We start from the raw sequence: 18597 nt of genomic DNA on the forward strand, positions 1-18597 counted from the left end.
TCAGGCATCAATTTTCAACTGAATGTATTTTCAAATAGTACACAGTATTTTATTAGCCCGAATCCTAGTAAGGTAAAATAATTATAATGTTGTGACAAGTAGTACCCAGTACTTTAACTGGGAAACTCAGTATTTAAGTTGGCTTAATATAGTGCAGCTTCAAGGTCGTTTTCCTTTACAATGAAATTAAGAATACAAAATACAGAACCACAATGATTTTGTTTAGGTTCATTTAACTTGGCCAGTTAATGATTATTTTAATATATTTGACAAATATCTCTATTTTTCTGTAGGATTATTTTGGCACTCTTCTCTCCCCCTTCCACTGCCCCATTTTCTATCCTTATACTAATTCATGTTTCAAAATATCATACCATTTTATAGAATAGAGCAGTTGTCCAGTGTCAAATATCTCTTAAAATATTGATAGACATCAATTCTGTCTTGCATGCTTCCTCAGAGTTTATTATTTATTCACTTATTTATTTATTTATTTTCTGAATGTGATTGGTTTGGAGAAGGCATTTCACAATTGTCTTGCTCTTATTCTAAGGTTATCAGTACATAAAATTCTATAATGCATACATTGAGAATTTGAAACTACTGCAACTGTGTGTAAAATGGTTTCCATGAGTCACAATTACATATGAATTTTATAATTGCATAATTAAAATGATCAGTTGTCTTATGAATACTGGTAAGGATAGAGTGTTGAATGAAAAAACTTATGTTCAGGTACAAAAACTGATTTTTGCCTTCTTGGAGAAATATCCCTTTGAAATTGTGCTGTATTTGGTTTTAAAATTTATATTTTTAAAAAGTTTTTGAAATTAGGGCTGAGGTTGTAGCTCAGTGGTAGAGTGCTTGCCTAGCATGTGTAAGGCACTGGGTTGTATTCTCAGCACCACATATAAATTAATAAGTAAAGGTCCATCAACGACTAAAAAAAATTTTTTTAAAGTTATTGAAATGAAGTATAAAATGGGCCATAGTGTCTAACCCTTATAAGTACATGAATGTATTGAAGTCAGAAGTAAATGGACTATGAATAATAATGTGAGGGTAATTAATTTCTAATGGTTTAGGAGTCTAATTAAATTTTATTTCTAAAAGAACAAAGATCAAATTAGAACAGAAAAGTTGCTTAGTATTAAAAAGAAAGGGTGCCACATGGTTAAGCACTCCAAGAAGGAGATTTGTGGAGACCATTGTCAAGATTTCTTTAAATCTTGAGATTTAAAGCTCTGTTTAGTATCAACCGTATGTAAAAAGTTAGTATCACCAGAGCAGGGTGAGGTGAGCTATAAGAAGCTTGTCAAATCCCTTTCTGAGATTATTAACTTGGTTCAACGACATTAGAAACTAAAGAGGAATGTTTCAGATTTTTTAAAAAGTGACTTTGGTATTCTACTCAACAGTGTTTGAAATGGAATGGCTAAAAATAGATTATACAAGAGGTAGACTGGCATTTGGTTTAAAAAGGAGATATAACTTAGATGGTATTATGAAGATCCCATTTGATAAAATTTAATAATTGGTTAAATTTCATTGTATGGAATGTATTTTATATGGATTATGTTGTTTATTTTTTCATATTTAACAGTGCTACAATAGAATGGATGAGAGGTCAGCGTAAAAGATGTATATTAAATATGAGTAAAAAGCAGATGATATTTCAGACACATGATGTTTCAGTTGGCAATGACAATCCGTGGTTAGCCAGTCTTGGGAAGGACATATCTTTCTTCCATTTTTCACCTAACATATAATACAGCTTTCCTTGAAGTCATTTGTATTAACTGCCATCATTTTGAATGTCACCTATAAGTAATTCTTTAAAAAGCTCAGCCCTAAAATACATGTTGGACATTTTCAGAATAAAATCAGTCAATTCTTTTGGTCCTAGGAATTAAATTAAAATATTTGCTTTATTTTCCTCTTTTAAAACAACAGGAAGGTACGGTAGAATATGTTATCTATTCATGGGCTATTAGTTGAACTGACAGTTGAAATATGAAATATGTAATTCTGGTGTGTTAATTTGAGGGTTGTCTGTCATTTTTAGCAGATAAAAAATTATTTACTGTTTAGATGGTTATTCTATTTTAAATATTTTATTCATAGTAACTGAAAGAAAACCTGACATATGCTTACCAAGTAATGTCACCTTTTTAAAAATATTCTTATTTGTAGATGGACACAATACCTTTATTTTATTTATTTATTTTTATGTGGTACTGAGGATTGAACCCAGTCCCTCACACGTTCGAGGCAAGCACTCCACCACCGAGCCCCTAGCCCCAGCCCTAATATGACTTTTTAAAAAACACTCAGGTACAAACAACCAAATATGCAGCCACTACAGAAAAATAATATGTATATTCCTCAGATTTGCTAATAACTCTTTTCAAAAAGCTTTAGAACTTTTGTTTGGTGATTTGTAAATGTTGCTAGAAATAGATATTTTTTCAGATATTTATTCAATGCCTACTGTGTGCCAGGCCCTCTGGAGATACGACTTGTAGTAAATAGATTAATGAAGGCAAGAAGAAATATTGGGTTTAAAAAAAGGGAGAACAAATGGAAATGATGTGAAACATATAGGAATGATGCTAAATCCAAACTTTGGTTGAAGAAAACTATAGAGGAAGGCCTGAAGGTTGAATACCGGGTAACCAGAACAGAACAGGGGCATGTGGAATGGGTCATCAGCAGAGTGTGAAGAATAAAGGTTTTAGGGCAAATGCATAGTATGTGAAGTCTCTTAAAGTTCAGCATGACTGGACAGTAGCCTGTGAGAGAGGACAGGGCAAGAGTTTGGAGCAGGAAGTCAAGCCTTTTGAGTTGGGCTTGTCCCACAGAATCTGGCTTATGCTTGTAGTTAAGGATTATTATTAATAGCCCTTCTTTTACTTTCAGTTGCTTCCTTATTTATATGTTTTATTATATGACCACACTAATTTTGAACATGATAAGTTTGGATTTCATCCGAAGTGTAGTGAAGAGTCATTGAAAGGACTTAAATAGGGCAGTGACAAGTCACTCCATATGTAGAATATGGAACAGTTTTGAGGGATGAAGGGTGGGTGGAATGAAATACTGCAATCAAGGAAGGTCAGTTGGGAGTCTGTGGAAATAATGGAAAAGGAATATGATTGTGGCCCTGATGAAGGAAATGGGGGACAGGTCATTTTGAGGGATAACTTTAGTACATGATATTTGGGGGAGGAAATAGAAAAGAAAAATCCCCACTAGAATGGATTCCAAATAGGATAAAGCCTGAAGTATAAAAAAAATTGGACCATGTGCTGGGCATGGTGGCACATGCCTGTAATCCCAGTGGCTTGGGATGTTGAAACAGCAGGATCAGGGTTCAAAGCCAGCCTCAGCAACGGCGAGGCACTAAGCAACTCAATGAGACCCTGTCTCTAAATAAAATACAAAATAGGACTGGGGATGTGGCTCAGTAGTTGAGTGCCCCTGAGTTTAATCCCAGCACCCCCTCCCACCCCTGGCCAAAAACAAAAACAAACAAAAAAAAAACTGGACCATGAGATATTAGCTCAGTGGTAGAGCTCTTGCCCAGTATGTGTGATACCCTAGGTTTGATCCCCAGTACTGCAAAAAGAAGAAATTTGCAACAAAACAACAACAACAACAACAAAAAGATTATTTGATCATGGGATAGAGAAGTGTTCACAAGAATAGAGACAGATAGACACAGACAGAAACACATACACATGCTCATACCCATAGGAGTTTTTAAAAATCCCTGAATGAGTTTAGAAGGAGTTCTTTATATAAATGATTTATGATGTTTGTCCTTAGTAAAATGTGAAACTTTAATTTTACCTTTTAAAAGTTTTCTTGATAAAGACAAAAGCAAACATATATTCTTTTTTGATGATACATAATTGTGTTTTTAATTCAAACTGTGGACAAAGTTCAGAAGCCACTCTTCTCATTGCTTTTAGTGAAGATTAATAACTCTTGATATGCATAATCACTGTTTCTTCTGTGAATTATATGTTCATATACCTTTGGGGAATAACTGTCCTTAGCTGGCTGAATTACCTTTCCATTTTTTCCTAAATATCAATATTAAATGTACATTTTTCCACATAAATGTGATCATAGAATATGCTACTTAACTGTGGGTTTGTTTGGTTTTAACATTTGGGTATTTTGTGAACTTCTCTTGGGATGAATATAATTATCTGCTTAATTTATTACTTATAAGTGGGTCTTTCTGTCATTTCTGTTTTTCTATTATTTAAAAAACACTGATGTACATTTTTTGTATATTACAGAATTTTTTATTTTGGTACCAGGGACTGAACTTGGGGCCATTCAACATTGAGCCACATCCCCAGCCCTATTTTGTACTTTATTTAGAGTCAGGGTCTCACTGAGTTGCTTAGTGCCTTGCTATTTCTGAGGCTGGCTTTGAACTATTGATCCTCCTGCCTCACCCTCCCAAGCTGCTGGGATTATAGGTGTGTGCCACTGCACCTGGATATATAACAGAATTTTATGGAATGTTGAATAAAAATATATTTTTTATCATATCAGTAAATTGTTGTACATTCATATTTAAAAGTTTGGGTGGTTATTGCTAGGTTGTTCTTTTTTGGAAGTGGGTACTAGGGATTGAACTCAGGGGAATGCAACCACTGAGCCACATACCCAGCCCCATTTTGTATTTTATTTAGAAACAGGGTCTCACTGAGTTGCTAAGCACCTCGTCTGCCGGGCGACCAGCACGCTAGCTTCATACTAGAGGTTCCAAACATAGAAGTTAACTAGTGAGATCAAAATAAAGACACATAAACTCAATTTACCTTTTTCTTGCCCAGCTCAGAGACGGCCCTTCCTGGCTCCTGCCTAGATCCACCTGGCGGTATCGAGGTTTACACAAGAGACCAGCAGGAAAGAGGAAGAAGCACGCCAGAGAGTGGGCTTTTATTGGGGAACAAAAAATTCAGGGGAAAATTCCATCCAGTGAAGGTCCAGGGAGACAGCATTCCAAAGTCAGGGTCAGTGATTGGTTTCCAGGTCAATGGTCAGCCACACCCCCACACAGACAAGCCCTCGCACCTGGAAAGGGTGGGGAAAGCTCTGACTCAGCTGGTCTGAGCGCCTCACACCCAGTCAGGGAGGTATCTCAGTCATGTGAGAGAACCGTTTCCCACAACCTCGCCTATGCTAACCATGTGATTTTCTAATGTAATACTCAGATATTTTTTAAAAATCCACTCTGATGCAAGAGTTGTGGTATTATCATTTTATGCATTGTGTTTAGGTTTTACAGTTTGGTTCTGACACTTTTGAAAAAGATATTGTAGTCAGGAGTGGTGCTGGGCCAATCTGTGCAAGACCCCATCTCTTAAAAGAATTAGAAAAGAGGGGTTGGGCTGGTGGCTCAGAGGTAGAGTTTTTGTGTGGCATGTGTGAGGCACTGGGTTCAATTCTCAGTACTTCATATAAATAAATAAATGTCCATTGACAACTAAAAATTATTTTAAAAAAGAATTAGAAAAGAAATCAAAAATATTTTCATGGTTTTCTTGAGTGATGCAATGCTTATAAGTAGCATAGAAAACATTAATACAGTCCCTTAGTACTAGGACCATCTGGGAAGAAAACTTTTTGATAGTTCTTTCAGATTCTTTTGTTGTCATTAATCTGATTTTCAACCTCTTCTAGAGTTGTTTTAATTTTTCCTAGAAAACTTAATATTCTTTTTATAGATTTTCAGATTTATTAGTGGTACTCAGCATTTTTTCCTACTTGATTCATATCTGAAGTTCTATCTCATTTCCCAATACTACCAATGTACATATTTTCTTTTATCTTTTTTTTTTTACTGTGCATAGCAAAAACTGTTCGCCTAATCTCTCAAAATAACTGACTATTTAATATCAATTCTGTTTCTCAGTTTTTTCTTCTTTTACCTTCCTTTGATTTCTATTGGTTTGTCTTCCCCTCCAGCTTCTTCAGCTGAGTACTTGGCCTGTTTATTCACACTGTTGAATTATAGAAGCATATATAAATTTTACATGTTATATATGGCATATAAAAGTATTATATAAATTAAATATATATGTAACATATAAGCATTACATATGCTATATTAAAAGCATAAATGTTAGATAAAAACATAAAATCATAAAAGCTGAGTTTGATTTTTGAATTTGATAAGTTTCCATGTTTATTGTTTATGTCCCGTTGGTATTGATGTTAATTTCTCAATAGTCTCTAGCAAATATTGATAAGTTTACTATCCTGACTTGTTTAAATTTTCTGGATTTGTTTGGGTTTTCTTCTTGATGTTTTAACTATATGTTAACTTCTAGTGTGATCAGTATTAATCACAGTATTCAACCTGTTTTATGTAAAATTTGTCAAAGATATTTTTTGTTTGATCTTTCTTTGTAAATGTAACTATATGAAAGTAATCTTTACATAAACATGGTCCTATACAAGTTTATACACAAAGTTGAATATAACTCTCTTTTGAGTATTAGGAACACTGAAGCTCAAAAATTTGCATTCAGAAACTAACTAAACTGGACATTTAACATGTTTGTGTGTGTTGTGTGTTTCAGGGGTATTCTGTGTTCTGTATTCAACAAAGAATGCAAGTCTGTTTTTCTTATGGCTGCACCAGAGACATGATCTTGTTTGTTTATAGCACGTAGCTTGGAACATAGGGGATTCCCAGTAAATTGAAATCAATGGAAATTATTAAACATTTGGAATTTTTATTCCATTATAATCTTTTACATCTCCTATATCTTCATATAAGATAATTCAGCATATTCATATACCTATTAAGGTTTTCATTCATGTTCTTTAATTCATAATAATATAAAGTCATGATCCTATTCATTTCACTTTTTCATAATCCCTTGCTTTGAAGGGTTGCCAACACTTGTCTCATATAGCCTGTTGCTCTTAAGTCTTTAACTGAGAAAATGATTTGCCATTCCATAAAAATAGTCTCAGCTGAGAAGATTTTTAAAGATGATACCAACATAAATTATCAATTAACATATCCAAAAATAAATTATTTTTATAAGTCAAAAGTATCTACAAAGTCCTATTGTTTCGATCTTAAAGTCTAGGAAAAACAATAAGATATAAAAGAAATGACAGATGGGGAGAAAAGGAAAAGTTAATAAGTAGCCAGATGCTTCCTGCATTAATGGAGCAATTTTGGTCTATACAGAAATTTTGTTTCTAGGAAAATCATTGTCACTCACTAACAATTAGGAACCACTTTTAGCCATCAAATTGCTGAAGTAAAGGCAAATTAACTGGTATGAGTCATCATCCAGGGGCTCATTTGGATAAAATAGTGAAGTGACACTATCTTGAAAACATGGTATTATAATTTAGGAAGTCAGGGAGAATTTGGTAGGATAAAATAAAAAATTTTTTTGTAATTTTTTAGCTTTTGAAAGCATTCACTTACCAGAAATTACTCATTGCTAGAGCATGCAGGATGGATGAGGCTTCATTAAAGCATGCTAAAGAAAAAAGTTAAGCTTCCTTCTGGAGGGATAAATCAATGTTCCTCATCCTTATGAGCTGGATACTCAATTCTGTGAACCTGACAGATACTTAGAACTTAGAGTTGACTCCAGGGGGTCTGAGGCACTGAAAGCTTGTGAGCCAGATGAGTTACAAGGCCTAGTGTTCAATTTCCTGCAGATCCTTCTGAGCAACAGGTAAACCCATCAGTTGTGATTGGTGGTTATGGCATATGGAAACACAATTTTCATTTAAGTATTGCCTTTTGAAAGGAAAATCTATATATTGAAAAATAAAATCATCATAGTTAAAACAGGAAAATGGAATACAAAATGACTTTTAGTTGTCCACAGTAAAAATGTTGCTAAACAACAGTATTTGTAAAGCAGAGCTATTACAAATAATAAACTTGAAGTCCATAAAGTTATTCTGGAATCCAGATATCTCCTTAATTTTGGCTAGTGAAAAAAGATGTGTATAACTGGTACTCTTAATATTGCATATACTATTGCAACAATGACAATTGCTTTACCTACAAATGTTTTCATTAGCTATTTGTATTGTTCTTACTACATGCCAGGTAAAAGATATTTTTGCTGGGTATAGAATCCTAGGTTAACAATATTTTTCAAGTATTTTGAAATAATAAGATATTACTCTATTGTCTTGTGGCTCATATTATTTATGATGAGAAGTATGCTTTCCTTTTTGATAATCATTCTTTCATATGTTATATACCACGACCACCACCTTGCCACCTTTGGGCGGTTTTAATAATTTTCTCACTGTTTAAGCAATTTGATCTTATGTTTCTTGTGCTTTGGTACTTTGATCTTGACTATGTGGGTTTTTTTTTTCCAATATCAAATTTGGACTATTTTCTGCCATATTTCTTGAAATATTTTTCATCACTCTACCTTTCTTTGAACATGCCAATTACTATAGTAAGTCACTCATAGTTGTCCCACAGCTTGCTAATATTCCTTTCATCATTTTAAAACATTTCTTCTCTTTTGTGTTTCTTTCTGGATATATTGTATTAATTTGCCTATTAGTTTACTTTTTCAGTATCTAACTTATGGTAATCTCATTTAGTGTACTTTTTCTATTTCATACATTACATTTTTCATCTCTAGAAGTTTGCTTTGAATCTTTTTTTTAACCATATTTCATATCTCCTATTTCAGTCTCACAGGTATTTGAACATTTATAATATAACTATAATAACAACTTAATTTCCCTATCTACTGTCTATTTACCTGTGTAATTTCGGGGTTTAGTTTTATCTAGTTCTGATACCTGTGTAATTTGGGGGCTTGCTTCTATTGCTTTATTTTTTTTCCTTCATTATAAGTAATATTTTCTGCTTTCTTTGGATATCTGGCAACTTTTGATTGAATTTCAATCATTGTGGGTTTTCTCTCATGAAGCTGGGTAATTTTGTGTTTCTGTAAATAAAAATCTCAAGAATTTTTCTGTTAAATAGTGAAATTATTTGGAAACATTTTGATCCTTCAGAGGCTTATGTTTAAGCTTTGCTAGATGACACCATAGCAACACTTAATCTTGGGCCTATTTTTAACTGTTGAAGTCTATGTGACAACTCAATATGTTGTGTTTTTCCTTCTCTCAGGTGAGAAGAACTACTCCTGCTTCAGGGATCGTTCCTTGTAGTTCAGAATGTATTACTCTGTTTACTATTGCTATAATAAAATACTTAAAGCTGCATACTTATTTTAAAAAATAGGGTTAGTTAGTTTACAGTTTTGGAAGGTGAAAATCCAAGATTGGGCAGTTCCATTGTTTGGGCCTCTAGTAAAGGACTCCTTGGGCTGCATTACAACAAGTAGATAAACAAGAAGGGAACAGGTCATGTGTAGAAGAGGCCAGGTGCCCAGGGTGGTCTTGAATTTAACAATCCAGTCTCTCAAGAGCTAACTTCTCTTTCGAGAGTAATATGTTCCCATAATGATACCCGCTTTGACCTAATTCCCTCCCAGTAGGCACTAACTCTTAAAGGTTCTACTACCACTTAATAGTGCTTTGGGAGGTAGACCTCTAGTACATGAGCCTTTGGGGTACAAACCACATATCCAAACTATAGCAGAAGAGTTTTTCAACCTTGTCACTGTTTTGACATTTTTGGCTGGATAATTGTTTTTGGGGTAAGAGGGTTGTTCTTTGTGCTGATATTTAGGAGCATCCCTTGCCTCTGTGCACTAGATGGCAGTAGCAACCCCAAAATTGTGACAATCAAAAATGCCTCCAAACATTGCCAAATGTTCCCTGGAGAGTGAAAACACTTTCCCTTAAGAATCATGTATCTAATTCTTTCTGGTAGTATTTATTAAATTAACACACAATTTTACATATTTATGGGCTACAGTGAGATACAATGATCAAATGGATAATTAGCATGTCCATCACCTTAAACATTATCATTTCTTTTGTGTTGGTAATATTGAAAATTCTCTTTTTTAGTTATTTTGAAATACACAGCACTTTATTGTCGATTGCATTCACCCTGATGCATTATAGAACATTAAAACTTAATCCTCCTAACTATATTTTTGTAATTTTTAGTAATCACTGTCCTGCCCACTGCTTCTATGAAGTCAGCTTTTCTAGTTTCCACATATTGAAAACATGAAATGTTGGTCTTTCTGTGCCTTGCTTATTTAACACATAACGTCCTCCTCACCTGTTGCTCCAAATGACAAAATTTCATTCATTTTTGTAGTACATGAGCCTACATTTCATTATGTATAGATACCACTTATTCAGTGGTGGACACGTAGATTGATTCTATACCTTGATTATTGTTAATATTGCTATAATAAACAGAACATACATATATGAAGTAGTATTTCATTGTCGTTTTGATTTTCTTTGCCTGTTGATTAGTGAAATTGAGCATTTTTTCTATTTCTGTCAGCCATTTGCATGTCTTCTTTTGAGAAATGTCTAGTCATATCATTTGCCCATTTTTAAGTCAATAATTTTTTACTGTGTAGTTGTTTGAGAATCTTATATATATGAATATTAATCAGACCATCTGGTAGTTTTTGCATATGCATGCTATGGATTAGGGCCTGGCTGTCCTTTATATCTCAGGAATTCTGTGTCTATGCCGCTCTCTCTTCCCCCATAGTCTTCCCTGAGAACTTCAGCTTCTTGACTTCCTTGGATTCATTTCTACCTCTGTTTTTCCAACTTAGACCACTGTCAGAATTCTATATGGGTTCTTTCTTCTCTGATATTTTTCTGTTTCTCAGTAGTCACTGTCCTTCATTGTTTAATGTCCAGTGTTTTTTGAAAGAAAACTATTGTCTCCTTTTCCTTTTGTTTAAAAGGCGTTTTCCAGGTGGGTACTTGTAATCTCATCTCGGCCCTCATCAATGTTCTCGAAAGATACTTTTGCTGGATATAAAATGTGGGGCTGGATTTTATTTTTTCAAAGCATTTTCAAAGTATTTCAGCTGTTTTCTAGTTTCATTGTTTCTGCTGGTCAAACTTTCTTTCCTTAATACTTTTTCCTTATTTTGGCATTCAGCTGTTTCATTATAATATTTCTGTGCATGGATTTCTTTTTATTTTTCCTGCTTTTTAGAAAAATCCTTGGTTTTCTGAATCTCAGGATGTCTCATTAGTTCTCGGAAATTTGTAGCCATTATTTCTAAAAATTTCATCATCTTGATACTTTTCATTTTTTCCCATTGAAGCAAACTCTTACTGGACACAAAAGCATTAATTGAGCTCATTAAAATTAGGATTCTTTATTTATTGAAAAATGCCATTGGGAAAGTGAAAGCAAGCTACCAAGTGAGAAACTATGTTTATAGCATGTGTAATTGACAAACATTCTAATCCAGCATATTGTAAAGAACTCTTCCAAATCAATAAGAAAAAGAGAGATACAATGGAAAAATGGAAAAGGGCCTTGAAGGGGCATCTCACACAAGAATATATATATACATGCTTAATCAATGTAGAAGAATTTTGCCTTTTGTCTCATCAGTTATTAGAAAATTTCAACCAGAGGAGATGGTACACACTCAGAATGACTCAAATTTAAATTAATAATGTAGAGTGTTGGGGGATGAAAATAATGTAAAATGTTGGGGAAGAAAGTAGATTCATCTATGCTGTTAATGGGAGTATAATTGAAAAATCGTGTCTACTAATGTTGGCTATACTTATAACCAGTGGCCTAGGCATTTCCATTCTTAAATATACTTAGCCAAAATTATATATCTATACATCAAAAGACATTAACTATTTACAGGAATATCATTTGTAATAGTCAAGAACTGAAGCAAACTATATGTCCTTCAAAAATGTAATGGCTAAAGAACTGAAATAAGTATTTGGGATACAATTTATATGAAAAATGAAAACTGCCACCAGTAACAGCTTGGATAAATCTTACTTAATATTAGTGAAAAACTGAATCCACTCTTATAATCCTAATTTTCAAATAGAGTCACCCTTTGGGGGATAGAGAGGCAGGATGAATAGTAAAACACTTAAACGGGAGCTTCTAGGGTTCAGTTTCTTTTGGGGCATATTATTTTTTAAATTCATCCTCCAGTGCATTTACAAGCTTTACTTTCTGTGTTATGTTGGTACTCCATATCTGTGAGTTCTACATCTGAGATTCGACCAACCACAAACCAAAACTATTTGAAAGAAAACATTGCATCTGTACTATACATATATAGACCTTGGTTTTTCTTGTCATTTTCCCCTAAACAATACAGTGTAACAACCATTTACATGGCTTTTACACTATATCAGGTACTATAAGTAATCTAGAACTGACCTAAAGTGTATGGGAGGCTAGGCGTAGGTTATATGTAAATACCACACCATTTTATGTAAGGGACTTGAGCATCTGAGGATTTAGGTATCTGAGGGGAGTCTTAACATCAATCTCCTGTGAATACTGAGGGATGACTGCATATGTTAAGAGTCACTAAAAATGACTAATTGAAAAAGACACCATTTTTACTACCTTAGGGCTTGGTTCAATAGATAGCCAATATTAAATATATAACCATAAAATACCTATGTGATTACAAGTTGTGAACATTTATGAAGGCAAAGAATAAGGTGATGAAGTGAAGAAATGGAGGGAACTGCCATTTAATATTTATACTGAATATCTGGGCCATGCCTCTATGAGAAAAAAATTACTTGAGTGAAAAAAAAAATGGTGTAAGATAAGGTTGGAGAGATAACGAGACTGTTAGAAGATGTCAAAGAGTTTGATCTTCCAAGATCTGTGGGCTTAGAAGGGATAAATTTCAAAATAATCAGTCTTGCTACTGTTTGAAGTATGGATATGAAAATGGATGAAGTTCAATGCAGCTGGACCATTTAGAGGCTATTGCAGTACTCCAAGCCCAAAATGATAGCGTCAGTCATCTAGACTGGGGGTCGCCAATGTTTTAGATCAGAAATTATCTTTTCCAACTACTGAATTTTGCCATTATACCATGAAAGCAACCATAAATATATAAATAAGCACAACTATGTTCTAATAAAACTTTATTCACAAAAATAAGCAGTGTTGTACGAATCTCTGATCTACAGAGAAGGAAATAAAGTTGAGATATATTTGAGGAGTGGATTTAATAGGGTATAAGATGGGATATTGCGAGTATAAGTGAGAGGGGAGATTTCAAGGATGATTGGCAGACTTCCAACTTGAATAAATTATGGTCAGTTATGCTGTTGATTAGATTAAGAGACAAGTTAATTGAAAGTCTAAAACCCACACTTCTAAAATAGTAGTGACATGCAAGGTTTCAGTGCTCCCCCCCCCCCATCTTTGGTCTATAAAGACAACATATCCCTGCACTATGGAGTTTTGTTCCCATACTTATCATAACTAAAAATACTTTTTATTATTCTATACACACTTGTTACACAAAACATGAGAAAACAAAAGAATCACATTGATAGTTCTGTGTTTTCTTCCAACAGGAGGACAAATATTAAGAAGAAAAAATATGTAGTTTTCTCAGATTCCTTCTGGCTCACTGACTATGTATCTATAGCCTCATTTTCTCCCTTCACACACCCTCTCCACCTTTGCTTCCAAGTTGCCTTCTTTGTAAGGATAAACCAGCAATAGCTGAGCTAGAGGAAGGTGTGTGCTCATTCTTGTCTGCATTAATGACCCTGGAGATAGAGGTGCAGCTAGGTCGTGCTGCCAGCTGCAGCTCTGCAGGTTCTGCTTACCATCCTGTTTATAAAAGACCCCTTTCAAGAAGTTGATTTGCTACCACCAGGCCAAAATCATAACACTATTTCTGTTTTCTTTACAATTTGAAGTGTTTGTCCTTTTGTGTTTGATTAATTATTTTTACCAACTTTTGAATTCTACAGGCTTTACTCTCTGTACATGATACTGTGGCTCAGAAGAATTACGATCCTGTACTGCCTCCTATGCCTGATGATATTGACGATGAGGAAGACTCTGTAAAAATAATTCGTCTAGTGAAGAATAGAGAACCACTGGTGAGTTTGGCCTAAGGTGTGCAGTGCACTTTTATATTTCTTTACTTTAAAAAGTTGGGGATGCTATCTTCCAACTCATCCTCAATTTGATTGCATGTTTCAGGCTAAGTAACTATTTAAAAACAAAAAAATTAGCTTCTAATACCTCCATATAGAAAAACATCCCTTCAACTTAAATGAAGAAATTTTAAAAGTATTTGATGGGTTTTCCTTTTTAAAAAAGTATTAAGATTTTAAATGTCATTTTCAAATGAGAATATGAAATCAAGTGAGGACAATTACTTGTCTTGAATTTTTTCTTGTCAAATTTATAACTAGCATATCAACTTTAGTTTGACAATTATTGTAAAAATAAAAGACTACTGGGTGAACAAAATTTTGTTTTTTTTTTTTTTTTTTTTTTTTTGATACAGTGGATTGAACTCAGGGGCATTTTACCACTGAGCCATACCCTCAGACCATTTTATTTGTTATTTTGAGTCAAGGGTCTTCCTAAGTTGCTTAGGGTCTCCCTAAGTTGCTGAGGCTGGCTTCATACTTCTGGTCCTCCTGCTTCAGTCTCCTGAGCTGCTGGGATCACAGGCATGTGTCACAGTGCCCAGTTAAAATTTTAAATTTTTAAAAATGTACTAACCAAAAAATTTAAAAGTATTTATTTTCAATATTAATTGTCAAATGATATCTGTCAGTTTAGGGAGAGATGGTTATTAGAAGAGACACAAGACTGCATAGTTCACAGCAACAATAAAATTCCCTAGCAGGTTAAGAGTCAAAGGCATCTTCAGAGAAGGAATTCTAGTAATATAAATCAGAAATGGGTGTCCTCGCACAATAGTCTACAAAGCACTGAATAATCTAGTTCTCTGCTTCCATTTGACGTCGCTATTCCTGCTTCTCCCCTTTTTCTTCAGCCATACTCCTTGCTGTTCCTTATACACTTCATTCACAGGTCCCCCTAAGCACCTTTGAACCAGCCATTTTTTCTCTCTCCTTTGGCTAACACCCTCACCTCTTCCTAGTCTTTATTTACTCACTTCAGTGAGGCTGTGTCCTTACAGATTCCCCTCTACCTACCCTGGTATCCGAATCTTTCTTACTCTGCTCCTTCTCCTACTTCTACAGTGCCTACTACCTTCTAATATAATATATAATATACCAAGTATTTCATGGCTTGTATTTTCTCTGTGTCCCTTTTGTTTTGTTCACCAACATATTGCAAGTCCTTAGAACACTGGTACATAGTTCTCAGTTGACATTTGTTGACTTCATTGAATCACTTCATTGACTAAATCAGAGGGACCAGCATTAAACACACACACAAAAAATGTGATGGCTCTATACTGAAAAATAGCACACTTCATAGTATGAAGAGAGAGTTGTTTTGGTTATGTAGTTGTATTTTTACAAAACATCTCCAAATGTGTGACTAATAACATATTATCTCTCACAGTTTTGAGATAGGCTCAGATGAGACGTTCTCAGTTGAGGTCCCTCGGATGTACTGTCTGATGGTGGCTGAAGTTGAAGTCATCTGAGGGCTTCTTCATTCACATGATTGATTCCTGGGCTGGGAGCAGAAAAATGGGGGATTGGTCCAGTATCTTTTTCTCTAAGTGGCATCTCTATTTGACCAGCTTTGGCTTTCTCACTGCATGGTGGTAGTTATGATTTCTTAAAAGGCAGCTGAATTACCTTGAGCAAGTATTTCAAGCCCAGGTGACAGCTGCAAATCTTATCATTTCCTTAGAAACCTCAAAACCATGTTCCACATTTGAGATGGGAATGTCACATGCACACACAAGAGGGGAAGGAATTGATCATGTCTACCTTAAAGACAAGCTACCATAAGGCTTGTGAACTCATGAACTTGCAGACAAAATGAACTGTCAGCAAAGTTTATGGAAATATTTAGGATAAGCAACAAATGAATGATAATAATATCTGGTCAGATTGCCAAAGAGTCCTGTTCACTTCATACTTGTTATTTTATGTTAGATAAATTATGACCATTTGGAATTTGATTTTTCATCAATAAAATTTAAAGTTAGATTACCAGGCTCTTCTGCAGTTTAGCCTACTATGGTGGGAATCTTAAGACACATTCTTAAGGAATGAAAGTTGATGTAGTTAAAGTAATTAGTTGTATCACCAGTCATTATGGCCAAGAGTCAGCTATTTAAATAAAAGCAGAAAATACAAGTAATTGGTGGGTCTAATTTTATGACAATGGAGAGATGCAGATTCAAGTATTTGGCCTTGTCTGCATGTATAGATGGTTAAAAAAAAAAGGCACATCGTATTGCTTAAGTTTTGATTTTTATTGTTAGGTATGTATGTATCTGATAGTTGTAGTATATAAAGTATACTTATTACAAATGGATTAGTACTGTTTACATATCTGTTTAATGAAATGCATGTGCTTATTCAACACACTTGAGAAAAATTCCACTTCCTCAGGAAGAATACTGCCACCACTTCAGGTCTACCTTTTCATTGATGCAGCCTAGATGGCTTTTCTAAACCAATGCCAGTTTCTTGGGAGGAAGCTGATGCAAAAGCTTTCAAAGTAACCATTTGCATGTGATATTCTTACAAAGCAGCATTCTGTTAATTTGTCTCTTTTTGGGATTTTCTTATCATTATAGATGAATGTTTGTTTGTTTATACTAGGTACAATCTGAATTCATTAAAACAGAGCTGTCACCCGGTGTGGTGGTGCACGTCTCTAATCTCAGACTCAGGAGGCTGAGGCAGGAGTATCACAAGTTCAAAGCCAGCCTCAGAAACTTAGCAAGGCCCTAAGTAACTTAGTGAGATCCTGTCTCTAAACAAAAAAATACAAAGGGCTGGGGATGAGGTTCAGTGGTGAAGTGCCCTTTGCGCCAATCCCTTGAGGCAGGAAGGGGAAGAGAAGATATCCATTCATTTACCTTAGCAATAGCAATAACTAATTACCAGCTTTGTTGGTTTGGTTTTCTATTTCTTGAACATTATCATGAAGCTTCTTTACTTTTGCAGCTTAGTGTAACAGAAAGATCATTAAACTCAAAGTCTGATAACCTGGGCCTTCCTCCCCTCCTTTCCAGTGCTGGGGATCCATACCGAGGCCTTGCCCCTAAGCTCAGCAAATGCTCTCCCACTGAGTATACACTCAAATGACCGTTTAATTCATTGCATGTCCTTTTGCCTGTTGGACATAATCATCAGTATTCCACCTTCATCAAGGATTATTATAAGTATAAAATGAAATGAGAAAGTGCTTTAAAAAAGTAAAAATAACATTCAAATGCAAGGTATTAAATAAAAAAGTTTTTTATTTCTATAGTTTAAAGAGATTAATTTTTTTTAAATCTTAAAATTGTGCTGAAATGCTTAGGTGCTATGTAGATAGAATTTCTTTACCTTGTAAGGAGTGTTTGTGGGACAGATGGCAAGATGTCTCTTCTTCTTGCCTCATTCCTTTAATTTTTCTTTTGTAGTTGTTTTCACTTTTTCCAGATGAATGTCCTTATTTCTGTCTCTCCCTTCCTACCACCCAGTGCACATTTACCCACTTTTTTTTTTTTTTTTGAAGGGAGCTACCATTAAGAAGGATGAGCAGACCGGGGCGATTGTTGTGGCTAGAATCATGAGAGGAGGAGCTGCAGATAGGAGTGGTGAGAGTCTAAATGTTCACTGAATATAGACAGGTGACATTGTATTTTATGACATCCCCAGTATATAACTTAAAAGATGACAGTCTTTTAACATAATATGGGAACCTCCATAAATAAATGATGAATTTAACTCTGTGGTCTGTAGTGTGCACAGGCTTTCAAAGTTATTTTAAGACCTGTTGCAATATTTCTGATTTGCAAAATACCATTAAGAGCATGCAGCTTTTTAAATAAATAAATATTATTTTATGAGATGTCAATAATGTTTGTTTCTAGACAAAGACCAAGATACTGTTATCATTTTTACCAGCATTATTATGCTATATTCTTTGACTCATTGCCATAGAGGCACAGAATCTGAAACTTGAGAAGTTATCTCCTTTCCAATTCTTTAAATATGCTAAAGGAGCTAATGATGATTTGATTATGGAAACAATTGAAAATTTCAGTTTCTTTTGTGGGTTACATTGCCTATTTTGTCTTTGTCAGGTCTTATTCATGTTGGTGATGAACTTAGGGAAGTGAATGGAATACCAGTGGAGGATAAACGGCCTGAGGAGATAATACAGATTCTGGTAAGCTGTAAATTTAATTTAAAATAACAATGAAAATCAAATCAACTCACTAAATTTCAGGTTTTTCAGACATTGTTTGAAATATACAGGATTTGGATTTACTAATCCCAAGTCCCTGTGTATCTTTGAAAAATATCTTAATTACTTTGTACCTCGGTGTTTTCATTTGCAAAATGAGAATGAGAAGAGGTAAGTATCTCACATGTTTTAAGGGTTAAATTAGGTAATGTATATAAAGAGTTTAGGGAAAGGACATGGTCTCTCCCAAAGTGGGTATAATCAGTCAATGAGTGGTATCTACACTG

The 18597-nt window shown here is 34.4% G+C and overlaps 1 protein-coding gene across 5 annotated transcripts in view; it reads left to right on the top strand.

Moving 5' to 3' along the window:
- Mpp7 (MAGUK p55 scaffold protein 7) overlaps nt 1-18597 on the top strand; it is a 214211-nt gene that overhangs the window by 133583 nt on the left and 62031 nt on the right. For all 5 annotated transcript variants that reach the window (XM_048809158.1, XM_048809161.1, XM_048809159.1 and 2 more), the window contains exons 6-8: nt 13930-14061; nt 17636-17717; nt 18207-18292. In XM_048809158.1, the coding sequence (XP_048665115.1) occupies nt 13930-14061; nt 17636-17717; nt 18207-18292 (300 nt within the window). The remainder of the gene's footprint in view (nt 1-13929; nt 14062-17635; nt 17718-18206; nt 18293-18597) is intronic.

Source organism: Marmota marmota, unplaced genomic scaffold, assembly GCF_001458135.2.
Source record: "Marmota marmota marmota unplaced genomic scaffold, marMar, whole genome shotgun sequence".
Classification (NCBI taxonomy): Eukaryota; Metazoa; Chordata; class Mammalia; order Rodentia; family Sciuridae; genus Marmota; species Marmota marmota.